Source organism: Pseudozyma hubeiensis (assembly GCF_000403515.1).
Source record: "Pseudozyma hubeiensis SY62 DNA, scaffold: PHS57, whole genome shotgun sequence".
Classification (NCBI taxonomy): domain Eukaryota; kingdom Fungi; phylum Basidiomycota; class Ustilaginomycetes; order Ustilaginales; family Ustilaginaceae; genus Pseudozyma; species Pseudozyma hubeiensis.
This window is the reverse complement of record NW_012133839.1, coordinates 232,458-257,898: the sequence shown is the minus strand read 5'-3', so window position 1 is coordinate 257,898 and position 25,441 is coordinate 232,458. Positions and strand designations below refer to the sequence as shown.

The following is a 25,441-nucleotide window of genomic DNA, read 5'->3' as shown; positions in this document are numbered from 1 at the left end:
TTGCCTTTCGCCACCATCATCTGCTTGATCCTTGCAGACGACACCCGCTGCTGATACGATTCGGTTGCATCCATTCGATTTGATTCATTGGAAATCCTATTCTTGCTATCAGGAGACTTTGGCAATCGACCAACGACAAGCTTTGTCTGGTCTAACTTAAGTCAGATTGATTTCACGGTCATCCGCATTCATTTGCGTCGTTGTGACTTCAAGGATCTGATTCCCGAACCGAACATTGCCAATCTTGGATTGCATCTGTCAGCAAGGTGTCGCCAGGAAGAGACAGTAGAGTGATACCCTGCAGTAATACACATTCGCTAGCGCCGACGCCGAAACAACAGTCATGACGGCCGACATTGCCAGATCCCAGCAGAATGCATTTGCTCAGCCCTTTGCGCTCAGCGCCAGATACGCGGCTGACCGTGGTGATGCGCCCAAAGGCGAAGACGACTTTGTGCCGGATCTCAACGTGCGCCTGATCTGTCGTGACTGCAAGACGGATCCGCCCAATCTGGCGGAAGAGTTCGAGTCGGGCGACCTGGTATGCGCCGACTGCGGGCTCGTCGTAGGCGAGAACATCATCGACACTCGATCCGAATGGCGTACGTTTGCCAACGAAGACGGTGACGACCCTTCGCGTGTGGGTGCGGCGAGCAATCCGCTACTGGATGGTATCAACGAGCAGCTCGAATCGCGCATCGGATACAGGGATGGAGGCACAGGTGCGTCGAGGGATCTTCAGAGGACCATGAACCGTGCCACGGGTACGAGAGATCGCAACATGCTCGATGCGTTCGAAGACATCCAGCGCAAATGCGACTCGATCCATCTGCCCAGAACAGTCTCGGACGTCGCCAAGCAGGCGTACCGCCGAGTGGAAGAGGAAAAGATCCTTCGCGGAAAGAAGCCGGATGCCATCATCGCCGCTGCCATCTACGTAGCCTGCAAGATGAACCACGTTCCGAGAACGTTCCCGGAGATCTGCTCGCTGACGAGCGTCTCTAAGAAGCACATTGGCCAATGCTTCAAGGAGATGCAGCAGGCGTTCGGTCTCAATGCGACGGGCACTGGATCGGTGGATGGATCTAGGGCGAGCGCCAACAACAGCGGTACGTCGACACCGGTCGGCATTGGACCGACCGGAGCTGCAGACTTGGTTGGGCGTTACTGCAATCATTTGGGACTCGAGATGCGCATCACACGATCCACCGAAGACATCACAGCGCGCGTACGCGAATTGGGCATCTTGGCAGGTCGCAGTCCCATCACGATTGCTGCCGCCTGCATCTACTTTTCGACGCTACTGTGGGGGGTGGACAAGGGAGCTAAGCGCATCAGCCAGGCGGCTGGTGTGAGCGATGTGACGATCAAAAACTCGTTCAAGGAGCTTCTCAAGCACAAGGACAAGATCGCCACGCCCGAGATCCTGTCAAAGAGTCCTCAGATGGATATCTCACGTCTGGATGTTTGAAGCCGTTCAAAAGAAAAGCTGCATCTTGCTTGTACAATCCAGCCAGTCGCAAATCTGATTCGTTGTTCGTCGCGTCTGGGTTTCGAGCAGCCGCTGCTCAATTCGAGCTCGGTGTGTCTTGTCAAAGAGTCTTGCCATGAACACATTGGAGTGTTATGAGCTTTCGTCCAGTTCTAAGCATGTTGTATGAAGTGTGGGGTCGTTCATAAGCGAGCAACTCTAGACCAAATTGCTTCTCGAAGGTGATGACAAGCGAGAGTGGTCCGTGGAGATGCGAAAGCCGCGGGCCGTTGTCAAAAGTTTCGACTACATGCTGGTCAATTTTGACGAGCAGCAGCAGTGCAGAGAGTCATGCGTCTTGCAGATCGAGCTGCGACTTTGGACTTGGCTATTTTGCTTCTCCGACGCGTCATCAGACCTGTGTGTTGGGTCTATGCTTGGCCTCGAGCCGAGGTCGCTCTCGACTTTTAGCAAGTTGAGAGGGGCGCAGCAGACGAGTGTTGTGCGCCTCGCTGAGTGTGTTGCGGTTGCGCAACGTCAGGGTCGCTGACACTTTCAGAGCGGGCCTGTGCTCCCAACACTTTTTTCTTTTGTCACGCACCTTCACCCCTTTGCACATACAGTACACACACGTCAAGACGAAGACGCATCCGTTCGTGGCGACTTCCACCATCTCACCCCAGGCTCACGCTTCCGCCGCATCCAAGTCTTGATTGAACGTTCCTTTTCTCGCTCGTTGCTGCTCCTGGTAACAAATACACACGGACGCCTCGCTCTCTCTCGTCCTCCAAGTTCGTGAAACAATGTCAGGCTGGGGATCTTGGCTCAAAGGCGACGCTGCAGCCGGCGCGGCTGGCGGCGCTCCAGCTGCCTCTGGAAGCAACTTCCACGCCATTAGCGACAAGGTCGCTCAGGCCGCCCTCTTTGGCCCTCTCGAAGCCTCGGATCTCGAATGGACCTGTGCCGGTGGGTTCACCACCGAGACGCAGACCTGGTACTCTGTGCTCCACGATGGCTCTTTCGCCACCTCTCAGATCATCCACTCGGCTGTCGGACTCTGGTACCCTCAGGTGCAGATGACATTTAAGTACTTCAACCCAAAGACCGGCAAGAAGATCTGGAAGTCGGTCAACGTGACCAAGTTCGCCGCTCAAAGCGACAAACGCTCCAGCAAGGCCGCTGAATTCAGCGTCAATTTTTCCACCACCGACGCCGGCGACGACAAGTACACCATCACCGCCAACCTCGACACGGATCTGCAACTCTCTTGGTCCTTCACCCGACCGTCCGCTGTCAAAGGCTGGAAGCTCGGCTCGGGTCCCAAGGGAGGTTTCAGCTACTTCGGCTCCAACCCGGACAGTCCTGAAGGCTACGTTATCCACCGATTCTGGCCCGTGGCCGAGAGCGAGGGTCACATCATCTCGCATGGTGCTGCTATCGACGCAAAGGGTACAGGCATGTTTGTACATGCTATCCAGGGTATGCGACCCAACTTGGTCGCTGCCAAGTGGAACTTTGCCAACTTCCAGGCGCAGGATGACAAACTCGGAAGGGTCAGCGGCGTCATGATGGAGTTCACCACCACTCCTGATTATGGCAGCGTCGAGAAGGAGCAGCAACGTCAATCGCTCACAGTCAACATCGGATCCATCGTAGCCGAAGGAAAGCTCATCTCTGTCACCGCTGCCACCCGAACTGCTGGTGCAGCCGAATCGCAACCCAGCCGCAAGAGCAACTCGTACGTCAAACACCTCGACAAGACCTTGGATCAGGACACTGGCTACCAAGCACCTCAATCCATCGAGTATCATTGGCAGGGACCTCTGCTCGATGCTTCTTCAGGAAAAGGTGATCTGCAGAACACCGTCGAGGCTTCCTTGAAGGTCGACTTGGGCAAACCGTATCCTTCGAGCGAGACCCATGGTTTGGTGGACAAGGTCGACGTGTTGGCAGAAATCCCGTACATGGTGAGGAAGCTGGTCAACTATGTGGCTGGTACCAAGCCGTATATCTACCAGACGCTGAATGAGGCGACGTTGAAGATCAAGTTGCCAGAGGCTTATGGTGGGGATGTCAAGGGCGAGACCGAGGTCAAGGGTTCGCTGTTTGAGGAACACACGTTTATCAGCGGTTAGAGAAGGGAGAGGTAGCCCCCACTGGGCAGTCGCTTCTCTCATCACTTGTGTACATATCGTGTCGGCCCGCGACGGGCGCAGTCTTGATCGGATCAACCACTCATTTTCTTTCGGATCACACTGGTCGTGTCTGAGGTGTCATGACGCGAGAGCGAAACGTGTGTTGCAGAATTGCTATGAACAGCTTTTTTAACATTCCAGAGCCATTGAAAGACTCATCGTAATTTTGAGGTGGCGAATCAGATCCTCTCCTTGACCCACTTCTCCAGTCCACCAGCGGTATAGATCTCCTGAACGCTCCTGCCGATACCCGCCGGTTTAGCCATATACTTTTTCTCCACCCTTTCGCCATCGGGTCCTTTGAAGCTCAACTTGATGGCACCCGTACTCGAGTCGATCTCCACCTTGGATTCTTCCAGCAGGATCGCCTTGTGATTTCTCACGCCGCCTTCGTTGGGCAGGTAGAGCTTGGTGAGGTCTTGGACGAGTTCGTGGGATTCCAGGCAGATGAGACCGTTGTTGATGGCGTTGCGTTTGAAGATGTCGCCGAAGGATCCGGCGAGCACGAGCGGGATGCCGGCGTACTTGAGCGCTGTGGCCGCTTGTTCGCGGGAGGATCCGGTGCCGAAGTTGTAGCCTCCGATCAGGATCGGTCCTTCTTTCAGCGAAGAGGAGCTGCCGGATGAGGAGGACGGTCGGAGGGTGGAGACGGTGGAGGCGAACGTTGGATCGTAATTCTCCATCACCACTTCGGCTTGTTTCTCGGGAGTGATGTCGTCCTGGTAAGTGTATTTGCCGGGATAGATTCCATCCGTGTTCAGGTTGTCTTGAGGAGCAAAGATAAGCGGACCCGAGAAGGCTTTAGGGAAGGAATCGAGGATCTCGACACCTCCAACAGATGCTTCCGTCGAAGCGGTAGCACTCGCATCCTGCGCCGTCGAGATCGAATACTTGAGACCCCTCGAAGGAGGCAACAAGCTCAGATCCAGATCGTTCGGTCCGCAGATCTTGCCCTCGATCGCCGAAGCAGCTACCACAGCAGGACTCGCCAAGTACGCCTGAGCGTTCGGACTACCCATCCTACCCTTGTAATTCCTGTTCGTAGCCGAGATACCCACCTCTCCATCCTCGAGGAGCCCAACGCCCAATCCGATGCACGGTCCACATCCGGCTGGCAGAGGTTTGGCTCCAGCAGCCATCAGAGCACCCCAATCTCCAGCCTCTTCCGCCTCGCGCTGAACGACGCTGCTCGCTGCAGCGACGTAGAACTCGACACCGGGAGCGACCTTCTTACCTCGAATCACGTCGGCGGCCGCTTTGAGATCAGATGCACGCGAGTTGACGCACGAGACGAGGTAGGCTTTGTTGATGGCGATGTTTTGAGAGGTGAGCTCGTCGAGCGGTGTGGAAACCTTGACTGAGTTGGGTCCGCTGACGTGGGGAACGAGGGTGGCGAGTTCGAGTGTGAGGTGTTTAGAGTAGAGCGCGCCGGAGTCGGGTCGAAGCAGAGTGCGGGAGAGCTCGTCGAGACGGTGCATGTTGAGGCGCGGGTGAGAGCTGGATGGGGATGGGGAGGAGCCGATTTGAAACTCGAGCTTGTCGCGCTTGCGGATTTGTTTCTCGTACCAGGAGAGGGTGACGTCGTCTGTGGGGAAGAGACCAGCGAGGGCACCCCATTCGGTCGTCATGTTGGCGATGGCAAGACGCTCCTCGACCGAGAGAGACGTGAGACCGGATCCGTGGAACTCGATGGCGGCATTGAGCACCTGATCCTTGTTGAAGTACCCACACAGCGCAACGATGACGTCTTTACCAGTGACGCCTTTCGGCAGCTCTCCCTTCAACTCGACCTTGACCACCTCCGGGATCTGCCACCATGTCTGACCCGTGGCCCAGATAGCAGCTGCATCCGTCCTCACGATCGGTGTGCCCAAACACCCGACACCACCATACATGTTCGAGTGCGAATCGCTTGCCACCGCCAAAGTCTGAGGGAAAGCATAGCCTTCCTCGACGAGGACTTGATGTCCGATACCCCTTCCGGCAGGGTAGAAGTCGATGCCGTGCTTGCGCGCAAAGCTCTCGATCTTGCTGTACTTCTCCAAGTTCTTCGCCGACTTGTTCTGGACGTCGTGGTCGAGGGCAAAGACGACTTGGTCTGGGTTGTAGATGGAAGTGGCGCCGATGGAGCCGAATTTGGAGATGACGGGTCCAGTGTTGTCGTGCGTCATGACGGTGCCTGGTCGGATGGAAACGTAGTCGCCTGACTTGACGTGCGAGCCGGCAGACAGGTCGACGGCGTACTTTTGAACGATCTTTTCGACCAGGTTGTAGGTTCCGCTGGCCGGGTTGACTGGTGCGTGGGTTGCCAGGCTGCGTCGTGAGAGCAGAGGCGTTGAGAGGCGGCTGACGGCGCTGAAGCGCAGCATGGACGATGCCCTCATGTTGAAGATCGGAAAGGGTCAGACGTCTAGGGAGATGCGTGGTGGAGCAAAGCCAAGTTCGACTGTCCAACCAAAAGTGTCGACGCTTCGGCGAAATGCCGAAGAAGTTGGAATTCTTCCCATGAGCCAAACCAGATTAGATCCTCTCACGTCCGCTCTGGGGAAAAAACACGGTGTTAGGTCGACCATGCGTGACTCGGTCGACCAATCGCAAGTCGCGGATTTCAGGCTGTCTTTCTACCGCGGCGTGTCCTTGACCTGTCTAACACTGCGCTCTACGCTGTTTCGCAGACTTGCATCAATTTGGCCTCTTCCTTTGTCTCATTCTCAAAAAAAGTCAGCTTCAGGCTTGCACACAAGCAGAGACAAGGCATTGACATCGTTGGAAACAGTTGATTGTGCGAGGTTCCATGCGGCGGTAAGATGATGCATTCCGGTACAATGAGAGAGGCAGAAAGCGTCTATGTATGATAATATGATAAACAAGGCCCAAAGGCGCGGATAGCGGCGCGAGAACCATGTGAGAGGGTGAGGGTGACTGAGAGCGGGAGAGCAGGGGTTAAAGGGTAAGGAGGGCAGATGAGCAGCCCGAAGGAGAGATGCATGCTAAAAAAACAGTGTTACGAATCCAAGAGAGACCGAGAAACTTTTCATGAGGGAAAGGGAGAGAGCGGAGGCGAAGACATTATCGTCGCTCAGAATTGTTGGACGTTGACGTTCCAGACAACGTTTCCGAGCGGCTTTCTCGCGCCGAGCACGGGCTGCTGCACCGTCAAGTGGTTCGAAGAGCTCTTGCTGCTCGGCATCGACTTTTCCGTGCTGACGCTGGCCGTGGACATGCGCCTCTCCTTCTCCTGCACCGAAGCACGCGACGATGGCATGGGCACAGGAAGACCGGCTGCGTTAGCAGCGGCGACCAGAGGGTCGTGCAACGAGTAGAGGGAAAGAGGCGTGACGGGCATGTCATCCTCCTCATCCTCGTCCTCGTCCTCGTCCATCGAGCGCGAGGGTGTCGACTGGACCGAAGAGGCAGGAGTAGTGGGCTGCGAGCACATCGACTCATCGTCATCCACCTCCCGGCTCTCCACCTCGGCGTTGCGGGTGAGCATCTGCGCAGGCAGAAGTCCCGACGGTGGCGTCGACTTGGCGGCCGCAACGCGAGCACGGTACCAGTCGCAGACGATGGTTGAGGCACCTGAGAAGTAGGCGTACGAGTACTTCTTGATCAGGATCAACGACAGATCCTGCAGGTTCTCCGAGACGTAGGCGTCAAGCATGTGCGCGGCTTTGGCGGCCTCGTCAGTGGGCGACAGCTTGGTCGCTTGCGGAAGCCCGCAGATGAAGCGAGCCAAGATCAGAGCGCCCTTGGTCAGCGCCGAAGACTTGAGCGAGATAAAGTCACGGTGGAACAAGCTGACCTCGAGGAAGAAGCGAGCCAGGTTGACCGTCTTGAGGTCTTCGCCCCCACGCACGCTCTCGATGCGGAGCCAAGACTCAGCTGTGGGATGTCCCAAAGTCCAGCCGATCGTCGAGAGCACGTGGCCCTCCATCTGCGCAAATGCCGACTCGTCGTAGGCGTTGCAGCACATCTGACTGAGCTCCTTGACTGTGGGCACGCGGTCCTTAGCATCCTCGAACTTGGCGGCAATCAAAAGCGCAGCACAGCCCACCAGCTGGTAGTGGCGCTTGTACACGATGCGCTTCGAGACGTAGCGGTCGACGATGTTCATGGTGAGGAAGAGCGTCTCGGGGCGCAGGCGGAAGGTCTGGTGGATCTCGATGAGGAAGTCGACGAGATATGGGCGCATGAACCATTTGAGCTCCGGCTGCACATCCATCAGCTCGACAGCCGCGATGGTCTGTGTTTCCATGTGGAGCATGTGTTCGATCACCTCTTCTTGGTACTCTTCTTCGAAGAGCATCGCGCGAAGATCGGCTGGGATCTTGCTGCTCGATGCCGAAGCCGACATGGTCGAGGTTGCAGCCGTTGTGTCGGCTGCTTTGGAGCCTGTCGAAGAGGTCGAGTAGGATGACGAGGCGGTCGAGCCGACGCTCGATGCCGATGCGCGTTTGGCCGCCATCTGTACGGCAGCTTCCTGCTTGGCCGAGTCCAGAGGCGAGGTGCTCCTCCCTCGTGATGAGCGCGGTCGAGAAATGGTGGCACTTGCGCTCGAAGATCCCGAGCTAAGGCGGTTTTGGCGATTGTAGGACGAGCGGCGAGACAGGGATGGCTGACTGGAACTTGCGGAGGCGGTCATGATTTAATGCAAAATTGAAGGGTCGACGAAGTTGTTCGGGATCAAATGCTGTTTTGTGTCACGAGATGTTCAATGATGGTCGTGAGTGCAGTGAGTAGAGACAGTGTGCCGATCGTTGATGATGCAAGATAATCGAAAATGGTACGGATCAAAGAGCGTATTCGGGGTGAGACGGGGCAGTGGGCGGTCCAAATTGGCGAAGCAGGGCAGAGGAAGGGAACGAGACGGGGGAGTGATGGGAGAGTGTCAGCAGTCAGCCTCGAGACGACGGCGTACGGAGAATTGGAGTGGGAGAGCAAGAGGAGGGGAGTGGCTTGAATATCATGTGGGGTTGCTAAAGACAAATGTAGAGATCGCAGGTCCTTATTAAGGAAGCTGCGAGGACAAGCTGCTTGCGTCCTCCATGGCCCCTGAAGGGACATCGAGTGGCATACAAGTAACGCCATTCCAGACATTAAGCTTCGGACGATGGAGAATGTTACGTCAAGGAATAGGGAGGGCAGGGAAACTTACCTTGCAGAAGAGGTGAGCCGCAGGTAGACTCGATTGGGAATGTGACGAGCGCGATGCCTGGAATGGGCGAGGAATATCGATCGCAGCAGCGGGCCGGAGGCTGACACTTGGGCTGGTGGCTCGGCGTGCGGAATGCGTGGGGTCGAGAACTTCGCAAGCCTCGTCAATTAGAGCTCGTTGAAGAAGGGCTGGACAACGGCCTGTCAACAAACAAATCAGCAAAAGGTGAGCCAACACCGGTAGGACAGGGGAGAACGGATGTGAAGAGGGTGTTAGCAGCCCACAGAGGTAGGTCGGCACCAAGGCGGGCATGACGGCGAAGGGAGTAGTCGCAGGCGATCACATGCAGAGGGCGTGCATCAGGTTGTTTGTCGGAGGAGCCAAATCGCCGAGCCGAGGATGCCGCAGGTGCGAGAGAGTCGAGGGGAGATCGGACGAGGAAGGGCATGTGCAGTACCGGACAGGAACAATTGATGGGCGATATCAGATTTTCGATGGATGCCGCCGACGGGCCAGTGTCGAAAAGTGGAGGGGGGGAAAAGCGCAGGACGTTCCAATACCACGAGCCACATGAGGCGTGAACGCATTTGCGAGAAGCGGCAGCGGAACCGGTTTCGCGAGCGAGAGAAGCGATGTGGAAGCGAGGACGAGCCAGGGACGCCATGAGTAGGAAAGCGAGAGTCGAATGGGTGAAGTGAGACGAAGAGTGAAGAGAGAGGTGGGTCAGTCTGCTGCTACCGTTTCCGCTTAGGCATTGGTCAAGATCGGAAGCTATCTCTTTACTTACGAAAATCTTTGCAGTATGCTGACGAAGTACGCGGAATGTTGGTCACTCGGGCTTGTGCCTGTAGATTGGCGGAAGCAATCGAGCAGGGTTGGCGTGCAGGTCCGGGGAGGATCGACATGGCGCAAGAAGGTGCAAGGGACGAGGCACATGACCCGAATCCGATGGAAGGAGGATATGCGAACGCGCAAGTCGACAGCGCATGAAAGGAACATGGCGATGCATCACGACAATCGCCAGAGGATGGTGCAGGGAGGTAGGAGATAGACGATCAAGCCACGTTAGGCAGATGAGCGAAGTAGCGGAGGATGAGACAGAGCAGTGAGGCGATCGTAGGCGAAGCATGAGCAGAGCGGCGAGCGAAGTGCCGTGTAGATGAGGGTGTTCAGGACATGGACAGCGATGACGAGCGTCAAAATACCACGACAACGTAGGAAAATGTCAGTTACAGCGAGTGAGCGGCAAGGAGGTGGGGCAACCAGCAACGCGTCCAGCAGTGCGTGCCAAGCAAGGGGGCCAAGCGTGACAGGGTCCAGACACGGAAATTTGAAATAATCCGATATGTCGAAAAATCAGGGACCCGATGCAGTAGGTATTGTTGCCCGATTGGATCCGATTCGGTTTGGGAGAAAATTCGCAACGCGAGGTATCCATCCGGGACAGCGTCCGGATGCAAGGAGGCCCGATTTCCAAAGCACGGCAGCGTAACGCAGACCGGAAGGCAAGGTGCATTCGAGTATGGCGTTTGCGTTGACAAGCAGCAGTAGGTCATCCATGCAAGGGCGTAATTGTGTGAGCGAGCATGAGACGATGAGGGGGGAGAACATTAAGAGAGAAGACACGAAAGAGTCAGTGAACATGATTCGAGGGACGCTTGCTGAAGGACCTCTGCTGTTGCACCTTTCTGCGTCACCCCGTGAGCGCAAAGCCATTGCATATATAATCGCCTTCGTACGCCAACGGGATGCCCTCGATGACCTGGACGTGTCGACTTCCTCTCATATCATATAAGCGTCGTTTCCATTTCAGGCTAGGTAGCGTGCCCAATGTCCCTTGTCGCTTGCTGACGCTTTGCAGTTCTCCTCCATCCGCCACAGACAGCTTTCCCAAACAGCGCCCGACCTAGCGACCGACTTTCAAGTCGCTTCCGCGATCCTGTTCTAGGGCTGGAGAGGTATGCCTGGTGTATGATCTGGTTTTCGCAAAGCTTGGCCGAGAACCTGCTTCCTGCCCGCATTTGCGTTGCGTTGCTGATATGATCTCCTTGTTCCTCCTTACCAAAACCAAAAGAGGCAGCGTATCAACTTACAGGAATGAACGAGCCAATCAAAGTGTTGCTAGCGATGTCGAAATGAGTGTGTGTTGTGCAAAAGAGCGTGTGATGTCGAGTCCAGAGGCGATCTCGAAGCTGACAGAGACAGGAAAGGAACGTGATTGATCGAGGTTGATGTGCTTGGGACGGGTGAGGAAGGTGGATCTGGTTGTGGGGTGATGGAGTGGAGTGGGGAAGGACGTTGTGGTAAAGAGACAAAGAGAAAGCGAGGTGAAGGCTAGCGGCCAGAGATAGGATGGTATATACCTTGGGACGGTCTTGGCGGTACCGACTTTATCGAAGGGTATCACGAGGGCTGCTGTGATCTTTGAGGTGGCCGGAACCAGTTGAGAACGGAAGCAGAGGCGGTTGTTTGTCGAGACAGAGCTGAGGCGGCAGACTCGATCGAGGGAAATGATCGGTGTTGAACTGCTATGAGCTGTCCGTCCAAAGTCCGCTCGGAAGCAATGTCGATCAGAGATGCGTAGGATGATGCCAGACAGGTTCTGATCGGTGGACGACGCCTTTGGGAATGCCGCAAAGACACTGGCTGAAAGGCTTGCAATGAAGAGACCAGCTTGACGAGGTCTTGAGGCCTCGGGCAGAATGCTGTATGTGCAGACAACAGACCGAAGGATATGCGGTCCAGTCTGCGGGGGGCTGATCTTCCGAAACCGAGACACGAAAGGGGGGCCAGGAATATGATTCGATGCAGCGCCTTCGATCTTCCAGGGCAGACAAAAGGTGGTTGCTTCCAAATGATACGAGGGTACCGTAGGAGGCGAACTCGAATTGTGCGGAACTCGAATTGTGCGGAACTCGAAAGGATGCGAAGGAGAACCGAAGGCGTTTGGTGGGTCTCGGAGGAGCAGCAGCAGCGCGCAGGCCAGAAGAACGTTCAAGTTGGCGCTTGTCGACCGGATCTGCGACGGTGTGTTGTGGTATGGGGGGTGTAAACGATCGGCCATGCTGAGGACAGCGGCGATGATCAGCTCGGGCCTAGGTATGCGGGTCGGTCTCAAGGGCAGGCGTGGGTGGCGGACCTAGCTGCCACGCACAGAGGAAGCTCGGACAAAGCTGCGGCTGCAGCTCAGGCTGGACCCTCATCGCATGGCAATGCAAACAGATTTCCAGGCAACTGGATGCAGTCTGACATCCAGTGTCCGAGACTCTGCTTTGCCGGAAGAGGAGGTGCCAAGCACAGCGCTAGGTAGCTGACAGAGAGACGGTCAAGCAGTCTTGAAGCGGCGGTGAGCAGAGGGCAGCCCAGCCAATGCATCTGTAGGCCGGTGTACGTGCAGAGGTCCGGTAGGCACCAGCACAGAACATGGTGAGGTCCAGCCGGCGTAGCGAGACGCTTCGTTTCGACAAGTCCGAGCTGACTTGCAGCAGAGACACCGTCGCAGACAGCGAGGCAGAAAGGGAAACAAGACGGCAGGCCATCTTTCTGGTTCGAAGCTTGAGAAAAAGCTCAAAATTCATGAAGTCCGCTCGGGCTCGAGTATGGGCGTGACACGGTGGAAATGCTGCAAGACATCATCGTTTCGGCGAAATTATGCAAGTCGCTGCACGTCCAATTGCATTTTCCTGCTGTCACACCCGATCTCATTTCGCCTCATCCCGCTCGCTAGAGTGGGGTGAATTGATCAAGACTGGCGTCGCCGGTCGTGTACAACTTGACAAAGGTGCACGAGTGCTGCGATTCACTTTCACCTGTGCGAAGACTGTCGACTGCATGCTTCGACGATCGCTGCAGTACCCATTTGTCTGAGCTTTGCAGACACACGAAGCGGCAGTCAAAGTTGCTGTTACTAGCTGGACCTCGCAAGAGGATCTAAGCCGTTTTGGGGAGGTTGCTGGGCATGGGAAGGCTCTGAAGACCTTCACCTGCATCCCTACGAGTGGTCCTTTGAGTCCCGATGGGCTTCCACACTGACTTGCGATGGCTACCGTGACATCGGGTGTCATCGCTATCTCAAAGGAATCAGCAGCTTTGTTTCTCGAAATTTGAGTCACCACGTTGTCCAGTGACCGCTGTGCCTGATGGGCCGCAAGGTCGGATCGACGGCGGTGGCGATCTCGTTCACGAGCGCTCCAGGAATGCTAATTGCGCAGACCAGCCTCTCACGGCAATCGAGGGAATATGCCATGCGGCACCAAATCGAGACACCATTTCAAGAACGACGATGACCACAATGTGATGGCATCTTCGAGGATGACCTTCTATCTCGCTTAGCGTCGGAGAACAATGACCTCCTGACAGATTCGTGCGAGGGCCGAGAACGTAAGATGGCGCGTGGCGTGTTCATTGTTTGTCCTAGATAGAGTCCAAGGCAATCCGGAGCCCAAACCTTCGTTGCAAACGCATCTTTCCCAGCGATCTGCGAGGAATGCAAAGTATTCCCGTTGATGTGTTCCGTAACAGTTGATCGGCTCGCTTGACTCCTCGGTTGCGGTGAGCTAAAATGTGACTTTGTGGAAGAGAAGTACTTCCGAGAGCAACGGCTGCAGGTGCACCCGTCGATCATGCCGAATGCTGTGGCTCCGGGTGGTCGACATCCTTTAGCGAGGAAGGGCAATTGGACGACTCGGCGTGCTGATCGGGAACGACGCTTCTTTGTCGTGCCTGTGCAGCTCGTCGCCTATCATGAGCGGTACTCGGCAGCCGGCTTCATCTCGGCAAACAGGTTACAAACAAAGCCACGCTGCAAAAACAGAGCTCGCGCCTGTTCTTTTTTCATTGCTGGCTCCTCGCTTACGTCTTTGGCGATAGTTTGCCGATATGACAAGACGTCGCATCTCGGTGTCGCCCTACGCCCGTGGGACAATCGACGAATCCAAGAAACCTCTCCCGCGGCGACATGGGAGGCTCGCGCGACAGCTAGTCTACAATGAGGGACCTTCAGCAGCTTGCTCGCTTCGTAGAGAGAGGGGGACTCGGGACCTTACCTGCTGCACCGGCAGACTTTTCACACGTTATAGACAAGAGCCACGGCTCTGTTCAGTAGAACCCGGATGCTCCTTGAGCAGCTGAAGAGTGAATTTGAGAACGTATCGCATGGCCTGAACCTTGACAGTTACATCCCGTATGTGACTTCAGCAGAAAGGGATCCTTGTTCGGTGCAGCACGTCAAGCTTATCGTCGACGTGAGCCACTGCCCCTTGAAGTAACTTAGTCTCGACCGGGTGTCCTGGTGGTCCAAGCGCAGAGGAGACGTCCTGAGTTTCAGTCTCGTCGGCGCCCCTCGGCGACTTGCAACATCCAATTGACATGCGAACGCCGTAGCTGGCAGCATTGCCTCGCCATGCTCGATTCGCGTCCAATCCGTCTCGATCAGCACGGACGGAATGAGGAGCGCGGGGGCTGTATAGTGGACGCCGAGCTGCAGACGACCTTCGTGTCAACGCAGGCATCCTGACAATTCAGCCGGCCAAGTTTGAGGGGGAAAAGCCTGTGCTTGCGGTTCCGCCCGCCAGCCACGGCGACATGTGAGGCAGTCGGGCGCGCGCCGAAGCGAAAAGCTTCAGAATGCTTCCTAGCAGGTCAGGTTCGACTCTCTTGCCGAGGCCCGCCATGCGAGACCAACACCAGAAATGTGATTGTAGGAAATGGACTAGAAATGCACGCGCCTGGGCAAGCTCACATTTCTCACATAACTTCGGCACGCATCGGGATCGGCGAAATCGTCTTCGTTCTCCGAATCGGTGTAGCATCCACCTCTTGCCTTGATCGCCTATCAGGGATCGTTTGCGATGTCGTCGATCTCCTTCGATCTGCTAGAGTCGACCAGGTGCATGCAACTTGTGTTGCTCGTAAGGAATGCTACCAGCTTTGGATATACCCTTCTGCGAATATTGTTGGCCAATTGAAGCAAAAATCACGACCAAGTTCTGTACAAAAGCGAGCACTAAATTGTGGTCACAAAATTCCAACCATGAACATGTCGCTAGCAGTCAGACAGCTTCTGAAGATATTCAGGCTCTTTTTCAAAACTGTCATTCTTATCAAGGCCATGTAGCTACAGTGGCTCGGCCACAAGAAGACCAAAACTTGCTGACTAGCCGGAATGTGTTGGGCCGAAAGGGCACGGTTTTCGCGAATGTTAGACTCCAGAGAGCAGAGCCGTATTCCGACATCCGCACTCCGAATTCATTTTTTCAAATTTGACTTTTTCCAGAAGGCGCACCTGAGTTGGCTCTTGAAATTTCAGGGTTCGATACGTTTTGAGAACCCTTCTCCTCCTCCTCCTCCTCCGCACGCCCATCCAAAGCTCTCCACTCCACACATAACCTCACCTACGACGCTCATTCCATCATGGTGTCGTTCAACTGCGACGGCTGCGGCGATGTCGTCAAGAAGCCAAAACTCCAACAGCACTACAACCGCTGCTACGCTCCCGTGACCTGCCTTGACTGCTCGATGCAGTTCAACTCACCCAACGAGTTCAAGAGCCACAACAGCTGCGTCAGCGAAGCGGAAAAGTACGAGAGGAGTGTGTATCGCGGACCGAAGCACCAGCAGCAGAATGGCGGGACGCCGCAGAAGGGTCAGCCGCAGCAGGTCGGCACACCCGCACGAGCGCAGCAAGCCGTAGCGCCGCACGAGGCAACGCCTAGTAAGCAGGAGATGACCGGAAACGCCAATGGCAAGGCGAAGGGAGGCGAGGAGAAGGAGCAAGTAGCATCTGATGTCGCTGCGGAGTCCTCAAGCCCCTCAAAGAAGGAGAAGAAAGAGAAGAAGAAGAAGGACAAAAAGGAGAAGAAGGAAGAGACGGGGTCACCCGTAGGAGTCGACGAGACTGCAGCAAACGATGACGCAGCCGAGTCTGATGACGCCGAGGAGCACCTGCAGGACGACCCAATGCAAGCCGCCGCCGAAGAGGAAAAGATCATCAAGCCACTCTCCACCTCCGAGCTGGAAGCCTTCAAGAAGAAGCAACGCAAGCTCGGCATCATCTACATCTCTCGCATCCCTCCCGGCATGACACCTGCCAAAGTGCGACACATCCTCTCCAATTTTGGCGAGCTCGGTCGAATCTACCTGCAGGACGGCAGCAAGCCCGGCGAGGCGAAGAAGAAACACGGAGTAGCGCACTACACGGAAGGATGGGTGGAGTTCACCTCGAAGAAGGTGGCAAAAGCAGCCGCCGAAATGCTCAACGCCCAACCCATCGGCGGTCTCGCCGCATCTAGCTCCAAGAAATCCGGCTCAGGAGGTGGGAGCAGCAAGATGGGTAAGAGCAGCAAGAGGTTCCAGGACGACGTGTGGACGATGAAGTACCTCAAGGGATTCAAGTGGCACATGCTGTCGGAACAGATGGCTCAGGAACGGGCGAGTCACGCAGCAAGGTTGAGGACGGAACTGAGCCAGTCGGCGTACGAGCAGAAGGACTACTTGAAGAAGGTCGAACGTGCTAGGGTGCAGAGCGACAAGATGGAGAGGAGGAAGAGGAAGGCCGAGAAGTTGGGGACCGAAGTGGATGATCTGTCGGGGATGGAGAAGAGCAGAACGTTCAAGCAGAGGAAGGTGGTGCAGAAGGATGTTCGTGATCAGGCATAGAGTTCCAGCCTGGAGCAATTCTCGCTTGCTGTACAGTCTCCTTGCTCAATTTGATCGCAGCTAGCATCTGCTTCTGAGTGATCATGGTGCCTACAAGATATCGCTAGGATGGAGGCGCCTGTCCGAGCTGCTCCAGAATAGTCTGATGGACAAGCTTCGCGTCCGCTCTGCCATTTGCATCCTTCATGACCTGCCCGACAATCCGCATGGCTACCTTCAGATTACCCTTACGCACCTGAGCCACTTCATCAGGCAGCCTTGCCAGCGCTGACTCGAGCAGTGGCAGCAGATCCTCCTTGGTGTTCAGCGCCAGCAAGTTGTTCTGCTTGAGCAAGTCCAACACGGGCGACGAGGATGAGCTTGCGGCACCGCGCAAGGAGGCCAATGAAATGGCGGTCTTGTCGCCGTTTCCTGGCTGAGCGGAGGAGAGGAGCTCAGCGATGACGGCCTTGGCTGTGGTGCCGGTGACTTGACCAGTCTCTACGAGGTCGATGAGCTGCCCGAGATACTCTGCTGGCAAGTACCGTTCCTTGAAGGGGAGATTTCGGGCGTTGAGACCCTTCATGAGCTCGTGGATGATCCAATTGAGTGCGGTCTGTGCAGACCTTCCGCTTGCCACCTGTTCAAAGTACTCGACCGCGTTCGAATCTTTCTGTTCAAAGTCGCCATCTGACTCGAGCGTCTTTGTCGCAATCCGACCGTCCCGCTCGTCTTCCGATCCGACTCTCATGAGCACATTGATGTCTCGAGACGCAAGACCATACTGCTCGCTCAACCGCGCACGCCTTGCATCGGGAAGCTCCGGCAGCCCATCCCTCAAAGCCTGCAGCTGCTTCTCGGAGAGCAAAATCGGCGGCAGATTCGGATCAGGCATGTATCTGTAGTCTGGCGCATCCTCCTTGCCACGCAATCGGAACGTGGTACCGTCCGACTCGTTGTAGCCTCTCGTCTCTTGTTCGACGTGACCGTGCTCTTGGAGCAGCTGGACCTGACGGTGCGACTCGTACGAGATGGCATTCATCATGAAGCGCACGCTGTTGAGGTTCTTGACTTCGCAGCGTGTGCCGAAGGGCTCACCGACACGATTGACCGAGACGTTGACGTCGCAACGAAGAGAGCCTTCCTGCATGTTGCCGTCGGACGCTCCGACGCGACGGACGAGCTCTTGCAGCTTGCGAACGTACGCTCCTGCTTGTTCGGGGGTGCGCATCTGCGGCCCACTGACGATCTCCATCAAGCCGGCGCCTGCACGGTTGAGATCGACAAAGCTGCGACCGACTCGATCGTCGTCTGCTTCGTGTAATATCGCTCCTGTGCCTCGATTTCCCGCGCTAGCACCATCCTTCTCGGTTTGATCGAAGCGGAAGGTGGTGCCAGTATCAAAGTAGCTGGACTTGGCGGTGTCCTGTTCCAGCTGAAGCTGCTCTATCTCGACAGTAAGCTCGTCCTCGGGGCTTGGCAGATGACCCTCGTCAAAGATGAGCTTGACACGGCCGTTGTTCGCCAGCGGTGCGTACTTCTGGGTGATCTGGTAGCCTGCTGGAAGGTCCGAGTAGAAGTAGTGCTTGCGGTCGAAGCGACTTTCCGGATGCACCTTGCAGTTGAGAGCCAGCGCTGTGCGTGCTGCCAGCCGTAACGCTGATCGGTTGAGCGTGGGAAAAGTACCCGGATGGGCCGCATCGAAAGCCGTGACCAGGGTGTTTGGCGGCGTGGAAGGCGTCGGTAGCTCGGCAGTGCTGAACAGCTTGTGCTTGTCTTTGATCTGGACGTGACACTCGACGCCGATGACTGCTTGCCAGCCTTGCGGAAGTGGTGCATACCTCGACGGACCGACTGGACTGTCATTAGCTGCTGACGCAGAGCCCGGAGAAGCCTTGCTTTTGCCCTTCTTCTTGGCAGCTGCGGCGGCGCTTGTGGTGAAGGGCCTGCTTATCCGGACAGTTGGCGTGCTTGGGGCGTGGGGTGAACGAGATGGACCCGGGATGGCCTGCACGTCGTGGTGGAGTGCCCTTGCCTTTCTCGGAAAAGCCGCGGTAGAGCGTGTTGGAACAGCGGCAGCAAGCGACATGCACCTCCGACAGCTTACGAGAGCTGCGGGACACCTGAGTGCTGTCATCGCTCCGAGTGCTGCTTCAATCCGAACGAGGTTGCAGTGTCAGGGAGAGCATGTTCGTGTCGCAGCTTGATGTCGGCAGGATTTGCCTGTGACGGAAGATCCGACATCCGGGCTTTTCTGCTTCTTCTCGGCGAATTGACGCTGCGCTGAACCCTGGAGGTCCTCGTGCAGACAAGAAGCTGCGCTTCAACGTTCTCACGCCGCACTTTGTTATGCTCTTGTGTAAATCTCACGGAGCTCTAGCAGCTTCGAGGCTTGCTTTGCTGATGTTCCTCGGTAGAGTAGCGCTTGAGCAGACTCAGGCCGAAGGTGGGTCCAACGTCGAAATGATGTAGGTGAAGTACACAGCATCACAGCTGCAAAGCTCAAACCCAGCGTCGCTTGGTCCGGCACAAGCTTGTTCCGTTGATAGTCAGGTCAAATACACGAACCGATGAAGTAGCTTTCTCAAAGCTTGTCGGCGTCGTTCGCATATCGTGTCATGAGAAGTGTGCCGGTCGACGATACTGTTGATAATCGACGCCGATCAATTGACCGAAAGCAAAGAGAAGAGCGGAACGCGTGCCGAAAAGTCACAGACAGGTGCGCTGCCCGGCGAGCGACTGACCGCAATGGCCGAAGGGCCGAAAACCCAAAGACACAGGATAGCTTCTCACTTGGAGCCAAAAGCGGCACTCGTATGCGTACAGCACTTCTGTCTGTGGCCACGAAGCGTCTTTCGGTCGGCACTGCATCAGGTCTGTGGCTTCATGGATGAGGGGCCATGCAGAGCGGTAATGATGAGAACGTTCGGAAGGAGCCATCCCGTCGATCCTGCCGGCGTCGAAAAACAAAAAATGGGAAGAAGCCCCAGAGATAGCAACCAACTTAGCCATTCTGGCCTCTGCGCAGTCACTTGCGTCCGCCCGTCCCTTGCTGAGCTATCCGAGTGCTTCACTACCACTCTGTATACGTAACGCTGAGCATCGGTCGCCTTGCTCGGTCCCATATGCTTTTCTGTGCGCCACTCGCCGCATCAATCTCCCGCTCAGCCGCTGCCCGCTTGCCGCGCTTCGTCTCTTCTCTGGAGAGGTCATCTGTCGCTTTGACAGCTCCGCCGCTGCTCCTCACATCTCGAGCTTGCCTCTCAACATCACGCTCGCTCGCCAGCAGTCAGGACGATATGACGGCCTCTTCGTATCCTCTCCAACCCTCCGAGCCGGTCGACCCGGTCCATGGACCCACAAAGACACAGAAACCCATCAACGTTCAAGCCAACGGCCAGGCCGCTGCTCTCGAAGCCGGCTCCTCCGATGCCTCTTCGCGCCACCACTACAAGACCGCTCCTCTGCTACCAACTGATCCGCTCAAGGGCAAGATCGACAATGCCAGAAAGCAGCAGCTGCTTGCGCGAGACTTTCGCTCCGACACGATCACAGCACCTACCGAGTCGATGATCCGTGCCATGGCAGAGGCTTCCCGAGGCGACGACGTGTACGGCGAGGACGACACCACCAACTCGTTCCAGGCCGAGATCGCTGCTCTCACCGGCAAGGAATCGGCCATCTTTGTCCCCTCAGGGACGCTTTCCAACCAGCTTGCACTTCGCACACACCTGCACCAGCCACCTCACACTGTCCTCTGCGATACACGCTCGCATATTCACCGCTATGAGGCGGGTGGTATCGCCTTCCATTGCGGTGCTTCTACCGAGATTGTCGCTCCGTCCAACGGTCATCACTTGCGATGGGACGAAGACATCAAGCCCAATCTCAACCTCAGCGATGATATTCACTTTTCCCCAACTCGTATCATCTCGCTCGAAAACACCCTCAACGGAACCATCTTCCCCCAAGATGAGATTGTCAAGATCTCGACCGAAGCTCGCAAGCTCGGGCTGATCATGCACTTGGATGGTGCTCGTATTTGGAATGTGGCTGCCGAGACGGGCCTCTCGCTCAAGGAGCTTTGCGATCCGTTTGACACGGTATCGCTCTGCCTGAGCAAGGGCTTGGGCGCTCCTATCGGCAGTATCCTTGTCGGACCTTCGCAATTCATCAAGAAGGTGCGCCATTTCCGTAAGTTGTACGGTGCTGGCGTGCGACAGGTTGGACCTCTTGTTGCAGCAGCGCGCATCGGCGTTCTGGAAAACTACCCCAAGCTTCAAGCCACCCATCAGCTGGCGCGCTACGCCGGAAAGGAGCTCGAGAAGCTCGGTGTTCGCCTGACAGCACCTGTCGAGACGAGCATGGTCTTCCTTGACACGGCGTCGATCGATATACTCATCTCCGAGCTCGTGTCGCGTGCTGCCGCACTGCCAACTCCGATCAAGCTCGGCGGTGGTCGAATGGTCGTTCACTACCAGATCGAGAAGCAGGCGATTGACGACTTGCTCGACCTGATCCGACTCATGAAGAAGGAGAAGGCGGACGGTTCCGGTCCTACCACCTCCGTTGCTGCTGGTAGCGGTGCCGGACTTTATTCGAGCAGCATGACTAGCGGGAACGCCGCAGCTGCTGCCAGCACCAACGGTTCTGCATCTCACGTCCGATCCTCGTCCACCGCTTCAGACCGTGGCTTGGTCTTCCAGACCATCGCCGCATCCTCCCAGCACTCCTCGGACGAGATGCGACACAGCGTATCCCTCGTCCTCCCCTTCCCCGACCGTCAATCGGCTCTCAACCTCCAACAATCCATCTCGGTCGACAAGGAACTCAAACCGAAGGAGGTTCGCAAGGAATTCTCCATCCTCCCTTCCTCCGCGTCGTCTGGGACGGTCGAGCTGGGCGTCAAGATCTTTGCTACCACCGTGAGGCAGTTGAGGTTGAGCGTCAATGCCTTTTTGGAGGACGCGAGCTTGGTCTGTCGCACGATGGCGGAGTTTGATCCGTTGCAGAAGGGGATTGATGAGGTGAGCAGGTTGCAGTTGGAGAGCGAGTTGGAGCAGGGATCGGTGGGCGTTGCTGGTTAGACTGATGTGGCGCGCAGGGTAATGCAAATGGTTCGTGTAGAAATGTACTTGGGATGTTGGAGTGTGGTGTGAGCGCGATCTGTGATTGAGATGAGGAGATGTTACTGGTCAGTCGGCGTGCTCATCTTGACTGTCTCTGCTTGCTCACGACCGCACACGATCACAACTCCCTCTTTCATGAATTCAACTTTTGCTTTTCATTCCAAACAAACACAACTTCTTTCAACGTGCTTCAGGCAACCCAGGACCGGCACCTGCGTTTCCACCCGCGCTATCGTCCCTCCTGTTCTGATTACCCGCTACGCTGTTGATGTCCTTGTCGTCGCCGCGGTCGTCGTCGTCGGCAGCCATGGCTGCTGCGATGGCGGCAGCGTCCTCCGGGCTGATATCGTCTTCTCGTGGCTGAGCGTCGGTGGCGGGACGTTGGGTGTTGGTGGTACCGTCGTCGTCGGACGAATCGCCGATCTTGAGCGCTCGGAATTCGTCGGTTGGTTTCCGGTCGATCATGAGCAGAATGCCTCCCGTTCCACCGATGGCGGATGTGAGGATGCTTCGTGCTTGCTCTGCCGTCGGACCTGCGTTGCCAGCGCCAGTGGTGGCGGTGGTGCTGGCAGCTTTGTCAGTCTCACCGCCGGTAACGGCAGATGCGTTGGCGATCGCTTGGTGATACAACGACTTGGCGCCAGCAACGACGGTGGCTACCGCATTGCTAGCTGGTGTGACAGTCCCACTAGCACCGGGTGCAGGCGAAGGATTGCCCAACAACTTATCCGCCACGGACGAGGTGTTGTACACGTCCTGCCTCACTTTGCTGCCCAAGCCTTGGACAGGTCTGATCGGGACGAAACGAGACTCGGCGGGGAAAGTGACAAACTTGACCTGGGCCGGTGTGACGCGCGAGTAGTTGGGCAAAAGCTCGGATCGCGGTTCCTGCTTACGCTCCTTCTTCGGTTTGCTGCTCTTGGTAGCTTTGGCGTCTTCGTCCATCGCGACGTCGCTCTCCTCCTTTTTGCCACCGGCCGTGTCATCGAGGTCCATGGAGTCGCCACCTTCGGCCTGAGCTCTCTCGCGCTCCTTGTTGCGCTGACGTGCTTGCGCCTTGACGGTGGTCGAAAGTACCGCCGTCTCGACACGCTCCACCTTCTTTTCGGATGGAGGCTTGAATGACGTAGGGTAGGCAAACAGGCTAGGCTTGGCCTCGGACACAAACTCGAACTCCGGGATGCGCAGCTCGCGGTTGAGACCGATCAGCGCGGTAGGCGTGAACGCGAGTGCCGAAAAGTGCGCAAGCGGGAACCAGTACCAGAACTGAGTGAAGAGCGCCATACCGACAATGGCGGGCATGTTGGCGTTGCCGCCTCGGCTCTGCAGCGAAATGGTCACATTGCGTCCACCGGCGTCGATGAGGCCTTGCGCGAGCGCAGCGCCGAACTTGGCCATGGCATCTTCGTGCTTGTCCGAGACGATCTTGTCGAAGGTCTTGCGTGCGTTGGTGACGCGGGGGTTGAGCGCCTCGTTCTGCTGGATGAAGATCATGGCGAGCGCGATGCAGGCACCTTGACGCACAAAGTCGACAGGATCCTTCGTCATGGGCTCGAGCAGATCGACAGCCTCGTCGAGACCGGTGCCGGCGCAGGCGATACCGAGGGCCAACGTGCTTCCGTATCGGACGTGAGGGTTGTACGACTCCGAGAGCAGTTGAACGATGCGGGGTACCTGGGTCGGGTTGCGGAAGAGCAGGAAGCCGAGCGAGGTAACAGCAGCGCGTCGCACGTCATCGCTCACGTCGGAAACAGCAATGTGGAGCAGACGTCGTATCGCCTTGTTGTTGGCAGTGCCAGCGTAGGCGAGCGCGATGGTGTAGACACCTCCGTAGCGGAGGATGGCATCCTTGTCAGCGAGCAAAGTGTCAATCATAGCCTCGGCCTTCTCCTCCTTGCCGTAGAAGAGCAGAGCGATACCGATGGCGAGACCGCGGATGATCTTTTCGTGCTGCGTTTCGTGTGCGTACTGGAGCATCTCCTCGACAGCTCGCTCCGAGCCAGTACCAAGCATGATGAGACCCATGGCGTAACCGCTCGCCTCTCCGGCCACAGCCGAGTCGGTGTAAAGGATGTTGCGAAGCTCCTCATACACCTCCTCATTGCCAGTAGCCATGCCAGCAGCACCGAGACCGAGAGCAGCGCCGTGCTGGACGATCTCGGCAGGATTGCTCTTGAGCGTGTTGGTGAGCAGATCCATGACCTCAGCGCCGTGATTCGAATGGATGAGTCCAAGGGCGAAGAGGGAGCCACCTTCGGAGTAGACACTGCTGGTGACGCCTTCCTGGGGGAGGTATGGGCGGAGGATGCTGATGCCTTCCTTGAGGTTGCCCTTGTTGAGGATACCGAGAGCAGCGGTGGCGGTGAATTTGGACCAGTTGGAGGCCTTTGCGAGCCACTCGAGATTCTCGCGGAGGAACTTATCCGAGGTGGTACCAGCATTCATGAAGGCGTTGGCAAAGCTGAGCGCCGAGTGGTAGATGGAGCTGCGAGCGTCAAGGGCCTCCTTTGTTGCTTTGAGGATGGGCAAGTCGGCCTTGTTGGAGGTTTTGAGGAACTCGAGGTAGAGCTGGATGCTCTCTTCTCCCTGCAGGATGGAGCGTACGCGCTCGAGGCAAGACTCTACGGTGGTTGCTTCGGACTCTGACGAGCCGTTCATGTCGGCATCAGTGTCGGCAGACTCGGTCTTGACGGCCGAAGCCTGGGTGGAGGACTTGGAAGAAAGATCCCTGCGTACGTTTTCGAGGAATTCTTGTGTGGCGCTTTCTGCCAAGTCGAAAGCAAGCTGGTATGTGACAAGGAGAGGGTCATTGGGAGTGTTTGCCTGTGACGAGCTCGAGGGTTGATGCGCCTGCTGGATGAGCTTAAAGAGGAGTTCGGAAGCGAGGTTGGGCGCGTTGAGGTAGACATAGCACTGGCCGATGCTAAAGTGATCTGGGCTGGGCAGTCTCTGGAAAAGATCGACGAGCAGATGGAGGATCTGGTTGCGCACCTCGATGGAGGGGACAACACCGACGCTGCTCTCGAGAACATAGGTCAGAAGGTCGGCATCGTGGGTGACCGAATAGACCTGTTCGATGATATCCAAACGTTGGGTCTCGAGTGCGATGCCGAGTGCTTGCTTGAACTCTTTGTCCGCGATGCAGCGTGCAAACATCTGGTCCACAATGTTCTTCAGCCTCGGATCGACGGGAGCGGGCTTGCCAGCAACGGCTTTGCCATGCACAGCCACAGTAGAGTCGTCTGCGGCTGGTGTCAAGGTAGCTGCTGTGGCGGGAGCCGATTTGGTAATATATCGGTCGATGGCCTTGGAAACGACGGTGTCTACGTACTCGTCCTTGACCTCTACATCGAAAAGAGGACCGGCGCCAAGCGCAAACATGAGCGCCTCATCGTGCTCTCCGAGGTGGAAGTAGATCTTGGATGCGACAAGGGCGGCAAGGTGACGATCTGGGAAGCGCTCATCTTCGTAGAGGATCTCGATCTTGGAGATGGCATCTGCGATTTCGGCCCAGAATTGGTGAACGAGCGAGTCGAGACGCTTGAGCGCGTAGGACTGGAGCTCTGGTTCCTGTTCGTCGAGGAGGGCGACGATGCCCGCAGCAGAAGTTACGGGCGCGACCATAGCTGTGAAGTGAGCAATGCTCAGTGCCTAATAAAGCGTCAACGGAGGAGTGCACGCTTGGTCACGATGCTGAAGACGTCTCGAGACAGGCGCTGCGATTTGATTCTGTGGCGGTTGTGACTGGACGGACCGAGCGTGAGTCGCAGGAAGGAAACAGTAGCGAGAAACGGAATGAAGGTGACGATGATGAGAAGATGGTGTTGGATTGAGAAGGAATGATCAACTCGACTGG

The 25,441-nt window shown here is 56.5% G+C and overlaps 9 protein-coding genes across 9 annotated transcripts; 4 read left to right on the top strand and 5 right to left on the bottom strand.

Annotated features, from left to right (window-relative positions):
• Nucleotides 1-343: 343 nt before the first annotated feature.
• PHSY_005974 (transcription initiation factor) lies at nucleotides 344-1,471 on the top strand (the record flags this gene model as incomplete). Its single annotated transcript, XM_012336577.1, has 1 exon — nucleotides 344-1,471. One exon carries the CDS (start codon nucleotides 344-346, stop codon nucleotides 1,469-1,471), a length of 1,128 nt encoding a protein of 375 aa, XP_012191967.1.
• An 803-nt stretch (nucleotides 1,472-2,274) lies between these two features.
• PHSY_005973 (hypothetical protein) lies at nucleotides 2,275-3,606 on the top strand (the record flags this gene model as incomplete). The annotated part of the gene is made up of 1 exon (XM_012336576.1): nucleotides 2,275-3,606. One exon carries the CDS (start codon nucleotides 2,275-2,277, stop codon nucleotides 3,604-3,606), a length of 1,332 nt encoding a protein of 443 aa, XP_012191966.1.
• Nucleotides 3,607-3,845: 239 nt separating this feature from the next.
• PHSY_005972 (hypothetical protein) lies at nucleotides 3,846-6,050 on the bottom strand (the record flags this gene model as incomplete). The annotated part of the gene is made up of 1 exon (XM_012336575.1): nucleotides 3,846-6,050. The coding sequence occupies one exon, from the start codon at nucleotides 6,048-6,050 to the stop codon at nucleotides 3,846-3,848; it is 2,205 nt and encodes a 734-aa protein (XP_012191965.1).
• A 695-nt stretch (nucleotides 6,051-6,745) lies between these two features.
• PHSY_005971 (G2/mitotic-specific cyclin CYB1) lies at nucleotides 6,746-8,131 on the bottom strand (the record flags this gene model as incomplete). The annotated part of the gene is made up of 1 exon (XM_012336574.1): nucleotides 6,746-8,131. One exon carries the CDS (start codon nucleotides 8,129-8,131, stop codon nucleotides 6,746-6,748), a length of 1,386 nt encoding a protein of 461 aa, XP_012191964.1.
• A 543-nt stretch (nucleotides 8,132-8,674) lies between these two features.
• On the bottom strand, nucleotides 8,675-11,885 carry PHSY_005970 (RING finger membrane protein; the record flags this gene model as incomplete). The annotated part of the gene is made up of 3 exons (XM_012336573.1): nucleotides 8,675-8,718; nucleotides 8,822-8,878; nucleotides 11,207-11,885. The coding sequence occupies 3 exons, from the start codon at nucleotides 11,883-11,885 to the stop codon at nucleotides 8,675-8,677; spliced, it is 780 nt and encodes a 259-aa protein (XP_012191963.1).
• A 3,347-nt stretch (nucleotides 11,886-15,232) lies between these two features.
• Nucleotides 15,233-16,477, top strand: PHSY_005969 (hypothetical protein; the record flags this gene model as incomplete). Its single annotated transcript, XM_012336572.1, has 1 exon — nucleotides 15,233-16,477. The coding sequence occupies one exon, from the start codon at nucleotides 15,233-15,235 to the stop codon at nucleotides 16,475-16,477; it is 1,245 nt and encodes a 414-aa protein (XP_012191962.1).
• A 103-nt stretch (nucleotides 16,478-16,580) lies between these two features.
• Nucleotides 16,581-18,545, bottom strand: PHSY_005968 (glutamyl-tRNA amidotransferase; the record flags this gene model as incomplete). Its single annotated transcript, XM_012336571.1, has 1 exon — nucleotides 16,581-18,545. The coding sequence occupies one exon, from the start codon at nucleotides 18,543-18,545 to the stop codon at nucleotides 16,581-16,583; it is 1,965 nt and encodes a 654-aa protein (XP_012191961.1).
• A 529-nt stretch (nucleotides 18,546-19,074) lies between these two features.
• PHSY_005967 (threonine aldolase) lies at nucleotides 19,075-21,543 on the top strand (the record flags this gene model as incomplete). Its single annotated transcript, XM_012336570.1, has 2 exons — nucleotides 19,075-19,330; nucleotides 19,625-21,543. 2 exons carry the CDS (start codon nucleotides 19,075-19,077, stop codon nucleotides 21,541-21,543), a joined length of 2,175 nt encoding a protein of 724 aa, XP_012191960.1.
• A 222-nt stretch (nucleotides 21,544-21,765) lies between these two features.
• Nucleotides 21,766-25,209, bottom strand: PHSY_005966 (19S/PA700 proteasome regulatory particle subunit Rpn2p/S2; the record flags this gene model as incomplete). Its single annotated transcript, XM_012336569.1, has 1 exon — nucleotides 21,766-25,209. The coding sequence occupies one exon, from the start codon at nucleotides 25,207-25,209 to the stop codon at nucleotides 21,766-21,768; it is 3,444 nt and encodes a 1,147-aa protein (XP_012191959.1).
• Between the last annotated feature and the right edge of the window lie 232 nt (nucleotides 25,210-25,441).